Source organism: Danio aesculapii, chromosome 2, assembly GCF_903798145.1.
Source record: "Danio aesculapii chromosome 2, fDanAes4.1, whole genome shotgun sequence".
Classification (NCBI taxonomy): domain Eukaryota; kingdom Metazoa; phylum Chordata; class Actinopteri; order Cypriniformes; family Danionidae; genus Danio; species Danio aesculapii.
Genome location: NC_079436.1, coordinates 36078019 through 36088298, shown reverse-complemented (window position 1 = coordinate 36088298; position 10280 = coordinate 36078019). Strand labels below are relative to the sequence as shown.

Sequence of the window (10280 nt, the reverse complement as noted above, 5' to 3'; positions counted from 1 at the left end):
ACAATACATTTAAAACATCTTTCATAATAAGAAAATACAGTTCATGTCAGCTCAGTGCATTCATATTAACAAGCATACATTTTGATTTTAATAGCATTGGGACATATTTAAATTAATTAAATGATTAATAAATGCTGTACAAGTATTCATTCTTTGTTCATGGTAGTAAATATTAACTAACTTCAACTCATGAAACCTAATTAAAAAGTGACCATTTAAATGTAGGCCTTTTTGAGTGTACTGCATGTATAGTAACCTGCATGGTTTTAATGAACTATTGTATGCTGTAAATGTTGCTGTATATTTAGAATAAATGAAATAATGTGAAATAATTTTTTATTAAATAAATTGATACACAGGCTAAGTTGTGTATTTGTATCGTGTATTTTTATTAGTAAAATTTGTTTGCTATATTTATGGACTTTGTGTTATATGTAATTTCCATTTAAGTTACGTTGAAATGTTACGGCGGTGAAACAACGTCAAGGTATCAACGTTGATCCAATTTGCAAAATTGAAAGGTAATTCAACCTTCATTCAACGTCTATAAAACGACCACAATTCACCCATGAAGAAGGTAAGAGTGTGAAACAATGTCGTGATTTCAACGGTGAATCACCGGTGGTTGTCCAACAGTGAAACAACATCACTATATAACGTTGATTCAATTTGCAAAATCGAAAGGTAATTCAACATTGATCCAACCATAGACTTGATTCAACATTGATTGGTATATACTTCTGCACACCGTTTGTGTAGCTCTGCAATAACACTTCTGAACCGCTAACTGGCAGTAGGTTATGTTCCTCTGTGCCGAGTTTCTTCGCAGGTTTTTTCTAAATGCTACAAGTAGCTCAAACTTGCTCATTCAGAGGTGGTAACAGGCAGACGTGCAACAACTTTAACCATAAGGTAAACACAAAATAAAAGTTTCCACCTGAAGCTCCTTCATGTAACTTAACACCCCGCTCCATCAGGCTCGCGACTCTCAGCACCACCCACGCTCGTCACCGCTACCAAGTCAACCAATCACAGAGCTTGCGCTACACATTGTTGCGATGTGTAGTTACATTTTTTGAGAGCCGCGCGTCGCCATCAGCCACGGCGAGGGCTATGCGACCGTGCAAAGGCTGCACCAGACCATACACGTGCGGTTGATGCAGAAGTATAAATTAGCCTTTAGGCAGTTACCGCTGTCGTCGAACAGTTAACATCTAGTGGCAGTTAAAACATTTTTAGAGAATCATTTTGATTAAAAAACTAATACTTTCATATTAATACAAAAATTATTAAACCTAAAAATTATTAAATGGATAGATCACCCAACTCTGAAAAGTGTCATTATTTACTTACTTTTGCGTATAGAAAAAATATATTGTAATATTGATATTACAGCAACATAATTACCATAACATAATTTTCATTCATTTGGCCTGCAGAGCTCAAAAGCAGAAAACAGGGGCAAAAACAAGTATTTGCTCAGCAGACCAATTTTTAATAAAATATTGCCATTTTATTGAGTTTTAATGAGGAATTTTTTCCCGTTAAGTTGAATTTTTTTATGATCAATTTTTTGTACCTTGTGGAATTTTTTTTCTGTAATTCAGTTTTTATTTCCAAAAATGAGAATATACAATTTTTACAATCAGATAATAAAATACTTTTAATGGATATTACCCCATATATCCCCCCTCCCCCCACCCTGTTCTAAGCACATCAGGAAACACAGAATAACTGTAGTTTAGACCAAGCTATTAGATAAACTACATTTAAATACATTTACAATCGTAGTATCAGACGAGGGTTAAGTGTCCAAGATTTCTTTGACTTCGCATCCCGAATCCCAAAGTTTTTGCATGACCTAGTGGAAATTTTGATTCATGAAAATAAATGAGTGAGAAGTCAACATATTTCCCATTCAAAAGATACGAGTAACATGTCTTGTGTATTCTATAGTCAATTCAAATCAATAATTGCTTTATTGGCATGACAAATGTTACAAATGTATTGCCAAAGCCTTTATAAAGTTTACATAAAAAAGTAACACACATATATGATAAAAACACACTGTAAAAGTGTAGAAGTTTATTATTAGAAAATTGTAAATTGTAGTAGTAGTAGTAAAAAAATAAATAAATAAATAAAAGATTTATCATTTTTATTATTATTATTATAAGATATTAATATATAATATAAGATAATAATAATATATATATAAGATAATAAAATATAAATAATATAACATAATTCAATATATCATATTAATCATATATATATCATATGCTATAGTCTGTCATAGTTCAGCAGTGTCACTCAGAGGAGCTCAGCAGAATGTGTGATGTCATAAACAGAACTCTGTTCTGGAATACAGAAACTGCAGTTCTGATTCTAAACTGTTGTTGGTGTTTGAGTGGTCGAGTGATTGAGAGCTATTCTGTGACTTACTGACGAATTCATTTTCGGCCTTCAGTGTTCAGGATGGCGCTGTTCAGCAGTGCATTTAAAAAGCTGTTTGACTGTTTTATCCCTTTCTGGCATCGAAGGGAGACACAGCAATGTGCAGCTCAAGAACTGGCGGCAGTAAATAAATGTTCAGAGAGCGAGGTCTGCAACTTCACTGCTAATCCCAACAAGTGCAGGAAGAAACGCCGCAAGATGGCTAAAAGAGAGGTCAAAGTCCTGCAGACTCCTGCCAGACCCTCTGTCTTAAAGCCCATCAAGGGAAAACTACCAAAGCTTTCCAGTGGCTCTGGAGACTTCATCCTTCCAGCTGCTCGCTTCAAGCCCCTGTCGCCAGTGAAAAGACCCCTAATGTGTGCCATGGAAGGACCTGAGCAAGAGTTTGTCCTGCCTGGGTGCCCTTTTTATGTGGACCCTCCCAAACTGCTGGCTGTTCCTCCACGTCCTGTTCCTGCACCAGATGAACTGTTCTCCACAGTGTGTCCTATTCCTCCTCCTCGTGCATGTGCTCCTCTGAGATCAGTGTGTTCTCTCAGCTCACTGCAGTCTCAGTCTTCAGGTTCTGCCTGGTCTGTATCTGCTTCAGAGCTCATGTTTTCTGATACTGAGGATGAGGAAAGCGAGTTTGGGGAGACCATCCAGACCTTCCTCGAGCCTGAAAGATGCCAAAGACAGATGATTGCCTGGGAAGAGGAGGAGGAGGAGGAGGAGGTGCTGGATGAGGAGTCATGGACGAGTGAAGTGTTTGAGTTTGAGGACCTCAGTGAAGCTGGAGACTCTGAGGCTGAACATGATATCTCCTCTCTGTTCTGCGTGTCTCCTGCTGATGGTGCTGAGAGCAAGCTCAGTGGGAAAGTCCTGGAGCAGCCAAAGAACAAAAGAAAAGTGCAGATGAATCTGTTCACCTGGGCAGAGGAGAAGGTGAAGGAAAAGGTGGAGAGGAATCTCCAGAAGGAGAGGGAGAGAAGAGAAAGAGAGCTGCTGCACCAGCGTTACAGAAATGATCCTAAACTGAAGCACCTGTGGATCAACAAACACAACCACAACAACAGATGGTGCTGATGCTGATCATCGTCCCTCCCCATAATATCCCACTCACCCTTTACCCACTGCACAATCCTGCCTGTAAATAAACATGTGCAATGGCTGAAAGATCTGTGTCTCTTCTTGTTTTTTATATAATATAAAATAAAAACATAATATAAAGAACATGTTAAGCAGAAACACAATTATTTTGAATCTTTTCCTAAATCTCTGTATTTACTCTGTGAAAGACGCTAAAACCATATAACTGCTAACGTTAACTCGGATACCCCACAAATGATGGCTAGTACCATAACGCAAGTCGGCGTTTCGCGAGGGTGACGTCAAAGACTGATAGAATGACGATGGTGAAGAGAACCAAACAGTCTGTATAGTTATATTTCACCCGAGTGGACACCGATAATGCTCGTTGCAACAAGTTGTTTTCTTGTAAAAGCAGAAAACACAAGCAATCTGGCTAAACATCTTTCAAAAGTGCATTAACAGAAGACAAATGCAGAGTTTTCAACTGCCTAGATACTAATGTTACATCATCCACATCCTCAGGTATGTATGCTATCAGTCATGAATAGATTAGTATGACATTAATAGTTTAATAAACACACACATTCGGTTACATTAAAAACAGTATTTTTTTTCTGCAGTGGCCTAAATAAATCTTAAATAGGGATGCTCTGATCAGGATTTGTGCAGTCGATACAGAGTACCAATTCTTTGTCTTGGTGATCAGCCGGTAGAGAGTACCGATTCTGATCTCGTCATTTACCTCCTCATGTGTTGTAGCTGTTGTAGACTCTGCATAAAATACAGGAGCGCGAGTGTATTTTCTTTTGCTTGTAAACTCATAAACATCTGCGATCGGTTCATGAGATCGGCCAGATTGGTGAGTACCGATCGAGTCATTAACTGAAATTATTAGCCGATATTGATCTACAGGTGATCGATCAGAGCATCCTTAATCTTAAACATTAAAAATGCCATTATATTCCTGTATTTACAAATAAATTAATAATAATAAACTATGCTTATTAAGAAATTATTAATTCAATTTTTACACTGCAAGAGGTTCCAAAACTGTATTACTATTAATCCTAAACACAGTCAATGCATTTATGTGAATCTTTTGATAAATCATAAACTCTCCCCGTAATGGGTTGCAGCTGGAAGGGCATCCGCTGTGTAAAACATATTATGGAAAAGTTGGCAGTTCATTCTGCTGTGGCGACCCCAGAATAATAAGGGGAAAAGAAAATGAATGAATGAATGAATCATAAACATTAGCCACAGCTGATCATTTAACTGCATTTTGCATCTCAAAGAGGGTAATTTCAACTGCAGGGAGCACAGAAAGGTCCCACGTCTGCCAGAAAAGACAAACATGTTGATTTTTCTCCAGAAGAATGGTTAAAAACAGTCATTTGCAGCCTAACATGCTCCAACTGTGTTCCTTTAACCCATTGTACATTCTTTTACAAGAAAACAGATGTACTTGTTTTACAATTAATGGTTTTATGTTAGTTTGCATTACAATAGTAATAATAAAATTAATAATAAAAATAAAAAGTGGTGCTAATTCTGTTCAATTTGTTTGTTTTGTTTTGTTTTTTTAAAAAACATTAAATTACCGTACCAATAAGTAGTATCGATAAGAGTAGTAATCCCATTAAAACCTTAACAACACCCATCCCTATTGCTAATATTTTATCAAAATAAAAAGTTTGAGATCTCAGCACCATTTCAACTAAACGATACTTAACTGAGCTCCCTCTACTGACCTTTATTATTTTTGTATGATGAAAAGTAACTGTGTTTGGTGCTGTAATATTGAATTGAAAAAATGTAAAAACCAAACATGTGAAATACTGAAACTGATTCAATCATCCAGTTTCAGCAACACATCTTGTTCCATTACACACTGTACAATAATTCATTATTTCATTTGGGTATTTAAATGTGGTTGTCTTTCTCTAAACTTAGTGTGTGTGTGTGTGTGTGTGTGTGTGTGTGTGTGCGCGTGTGTGTGTGTGTGTGTGTGTGTGCTAGGCTTGGGGCGGTATCCAAATTTTGATACCATCAAACCTCCTCTCTATTTTACCTCGTTAAACAGTATTACCGTGCATAATAAAAAAAATTATGATGTAAGGCTCAGACAGCGTCACCAAACTGTTGACTTGTGCCAAACCATTCAGAAACTGAATACTGTATATGCAACATTAGGTTCGCGGTCACCTGTTTGTCTTGTTCGTATTAGAGATCTGTGCGGGATGCTCTCTCTCATTCACACACATACACACACACACACACACACACACAAGCAGACAAGCACACAAACACACAAACAGCAGCGCGCGTGCTCGCTCGGGAACGATATTGTTACACCACCCGCCCCCGTTCAAATTACAGCAGTTACTGACCGCTCCAGCACTTTAATCGCAAATTTATACCTGCACCGCAGGAAATCTGGTCTGGTCCCGAGGCTCCAACTGTACAACAGGGGGAATGCAGACCTCTAGTTCGTATTTACTACGCCTCCCTTCTTGTTCGGTCGAAACACGAAATACTGCCAAACTGCAGAGGTTGTGTTCTTTTTCGAGACCAGGTCACTTAGTGTGCAACACGCCATCTTATCTTACCTCACCTCTCTCTCTCTCTCTCCTCCATACTGTCCCGTGATGACAATCACGCATACACATTTTTAGGCATTAAATAAATCATATTTAATATTTAATACTTGTCTCCTATATAACGGCATTGTTTTTTATAACAGTATAACAGTATTGAAACTGACAGTTGCTATTTTTAGATCCCGCGGTATACCATATTACCGCCCAAGTCTAGTATGTGTGTGTGTACATGGCCATATCGAATGACTTTTTAATGTTGATCTGTTTCAAATGAATGACTGAACTATAGAAATGTACCACAAGAGGGCAGCATCCCTCAAAAGTGCAATAAACAGTCAGAAGCAGAGAACAACATGAAGACTTGATATATCAAGAAAACAGCAGCAGAGATGAAACAGTGAGCTACAGTAAAGACAGATCTCAGTAATGTCAACACTGGTGATTATTCTTCTTTTCTTCACAGCACAGGACTTTGGTAAGAATCATTTACAATCTCTTATTTGATTATCTGTGAGTTACTTTATATGTGTCAATATTAACAGTTGAATATTTATTTGCAGTGTGCAGGGGGCAAGACAAGTTCAACAGCCTTCAGGAGAAATGACTGAAAATGAAGGAGATCAAGTCAATTTAATGTGTAATTACACTACTACAGCTTCAGACACAAATACTTATCTCTTCTGGTACAAACAGCTGCCAAACAGATCACCAACATTCATCCTGAATAAAATTCCATTTAGTGAAGGAACTATTGAGCCTGAGTTTAACAAGAGATTTTCAGCAAAACTGAATTCAACATTAAGAACAGTTCCTCTGCTGATCCAGGATCTGCGAGTGTCAGACTCTGCTGTGTATTACTGTGCTCTGAGGCCCACAGAGACTCAAACACACTCAACACTCACACAAAAACACTGCGAGCCTCTGAGCAGTGTTGATCAACTAGTTTTCTTTAAATCAGGCCTAAATAAGAAACAGAATGTGCTTAAATATCATATTCTATGTGATGCCCCAACCCCCCCCCCCCCTTTTTTTTTTACCCAAACCATTCTTCATATGTTTTTAATTGCATTTCATCATGCAATATATAATAAAGGTCAGTAGAGGGAGATCAATAGCTTGTGATCTATAAAAACAACTCAACAGTAGAATGAGTGCAGGTGTAAGTAAACTAAGTAAACGTCTTTAACTTAAATATTGACTTAATTAAACAACTTTAAATCATCATAGGCCATAATCATAAATAAATAAAATAATGTATTCTGCTTTATGTATACTTACAGGAAGGTTTCTACCCAAAGTTTTATAAATGAGACCCCTGGTCAACGCTGCTGTATGTAAAAAGGTCCCCAAAGCTATTTTCTCTTTAAAAGACGTCCAAACTAAGACATCTTTGCTAAAACAAGGCTAGATTTGGGCTGTCAGTGAGAATCTAATAGACGTCTAACAATAGTCCACAAATAGTCTAGTCATCAAACAGACAGAATTCACACAGGTAGTCATTCATTCCTGTCTAATTAAAAAGAAGTCTAGTTTTGGTCTATTGTTTGATGTGACTTCTTTTAGATTTTCACTTTCATACATGAACAATGTTGATCTGGATCTGAAATGTTCTTTAAAAACATTTCTGCATTCTTATTAAATAACCTAAAGGTTAAATGTGAATAATTAATATTGTATCTATAATCATATCTCCTGCCAGTGAGGTACTCAAGATTCAGTTATTGAGCTTCACTGCACTTATAGCACCAGTGACCAATACACATCAATACACAAAGTGTTTTCTCTCTGTTGTAATAAAATGAAATGAGTGGAGCAGTGGGTGGAGTTTATTCACACTGCTGAGAGTGAAAGAGTTCAGTCAAACACTGTTTCTGCATCACTGACTCTATAAAGACAACATGTTTCTCTTCATCTGCATTATAATACAGCTTTACATGGGTAAGAGATATTCAGTCAATCCATGTTTATTATTATTATGAATAAACAACTAAAATGATACAAGTCTATTTGGGGTATTGCAAATCTATTTCTGATTAATTGAGACTTTTTTTCCCACAGGAACTGCAATTGCAGATAAAATACATCCCCTGTCTTCAGACAAACATGTAGCTGAGGGTGAAAATGTGACTCTGTCTTGTAATTACAGCACCAGTACTGGCACTGTTGACTCTCTCCAGTGGTATCGCCAGTATCCAGGAGCAAAACCAGAGGTTTTACTTTCTCTAAATGAATATTCAAACAGCTCTAAGCTTGATCTTCGTCTGTTTTCAACCGCTGTAAAAGCCCTGAAGCGTGTGGATCTGCTGCTCTCCTCTGCTGCAGTATCAGACTCTGCTGTGTATTACTGTGCTCTGAAGCCCACAGTCACAGGAAACACACAGATACTGAACAAAAACTTAAAGCACAGTATTGAGTCTGTAATAAACAAATGTGAACACATGCTGAACTGCTCTCAACAAATGTTCAGGAGAAAACACACAAAATGTTCGCTGAGACTTTCGTCTGTAAGAGCACTTCATAATAATTGTATAAAATCATGATACATTTATTTTCAGAAGCAGACCACTGGACAGCCCGATTTATGATGATGGTTTATGATGTTCCATCTGAATATTATGGTGTTATGATCACCAGCAGTGTTGCCCTTACAGGCTGCTGGAGAACATTCACATTCAGCCGACCTACTACTCTCAAAAGTCATTGCACCAACTAACTCCTGCCATAGCTGGACACTAATCTGGACACACGCAGAGCTGACGCTCATTATTACTAATGACATGAACTTGATACACACCACACACACTCACTTCAGGGCTGAGTCTTGTATCCTGTAAGTGAGCATTACTAAGTGTTATTCTTGCCTTGTCTAGCCATGTTTTTGACCCTTACTTTGTTTATTGTTCATGTTGTTTTGCTGCCTGTCCGGACCATTTGCCTGTTTATTTCAACCACTCTCTGGATTACCTGTACGCTCCGGTTTGCACCTGTTTTGACCTTTGCCCGCCTGACGATTATAAAATAAAGCTGAGTTTGGGTCCACCCCAACTCATTGCCATATGTGTAATCTGTTGTTTGTTGTGTGCTGGTAAACTTCACACCAATATTGCCTGATGTACATCAATGTTCATCTGGCTCAGAAAGAATTTCTTTGCTTTTTATATTTCCTGACAGTGAAGTAACTCAAGATTCAGTTATTGAGCTTCACTGCACTTACAGCACCAGTGACCAATACACATCAATACACAAAGTGTTTTCTCTACTATTGTTAGGAAATAAAATGAGTGGAGCAGTGGGTGGAGTTTATTCACACTGCTGAGAGTGAAGGAGTTCAGTCAAACACTGGTTCTGCATCACTGACTCTATGAAGACAACATGTTTCTCTTCACCTGCATTATAATACAGCTTTACATGGGTAAGAGATATTCAGTCCATCCATGTTTATTATTATGAATAAACAACTAAAATACCGTAAATATATTTGAGGCTTTTCTATATCTATTATTTTATTTTTGATTAATTTTTCCCGCAGGAACTGCAATTGCAGATGAAATACATCCTCTGTCTTCAGACAAACATGTAGCTGAGGGTGAAAATGTGACTCTGTCTTGTAATTACAGCACCAGTACTGGCAATGTCGGCTCTCTCCAGTGGTATCGCCAGTATCCAGGAGCAAAACCAGAGTTTTTACTTTCTCTAAATGAATTTTCAAACACATCTGAACCTGATCTTCGTCTGTTTTCAAATGCTGTAAAAGCACTGAAGCGTGTGGATCTGCTGCTCTCCTCTGCTGCAGTATCAGACTCTGCTGTGTATTACTGTGCTCTGCAGCCCACAGTCACAGGAAACACACAAACACTGAACAAAAACCTAAAACATCAGCATGTTAGAATTTGATGGATTAAAAAGTTTTAAATGGTTGTACAATTGTTAAATAGTTATAATCTTACCTGTAGCTACTACAGTATATGTTATCTGAAGTCCAGAACACACTGGTCAAGCAGCAATGCAAAAACTACATGAACTAATCAAAGGTAGGAATATTTGCACATTAATAAAAGTTTTTTTTTCTTTTGGAACAAAATGATCAAAAACTGAGAATCTGTGGTGATGCCAAAGAAAAATAAGTTTAGGTTCCTTTAAGAACCTTTCAAT

General features: G+C 37.5%; 2 gene segments (V, D, J or C); both read left to right on the top strand.

The window, feature by feature from the left end:
• Positions 1-8026: 8026 nt before the first annotated feature.
• Positions 8027-9307, top strand: LOC130238080 (T cell receptor alpha variable 14/delta variable 4-like). The segment is given in 3 exon segments: positions 8027-8066; positions 8187-8534; positions 9300-9307. Coding segments are annotated over 3 exon segments (396 nt in total).
• Positions 9308-9500: 193 nt separating this feature from the next.
• LOC130238072 (T cell receptor alpha variable 25-like) lies at positions 9501-10022 on the top strand. The segment is given in 2 exon segments: positions 9501-9540; positions 9658-10022. Coding segments are annotated over 2 exon segments (405 nt in total).
• The last annotated feature ends 258 nt before the right edge of the window (positions 10023-10280 follow it).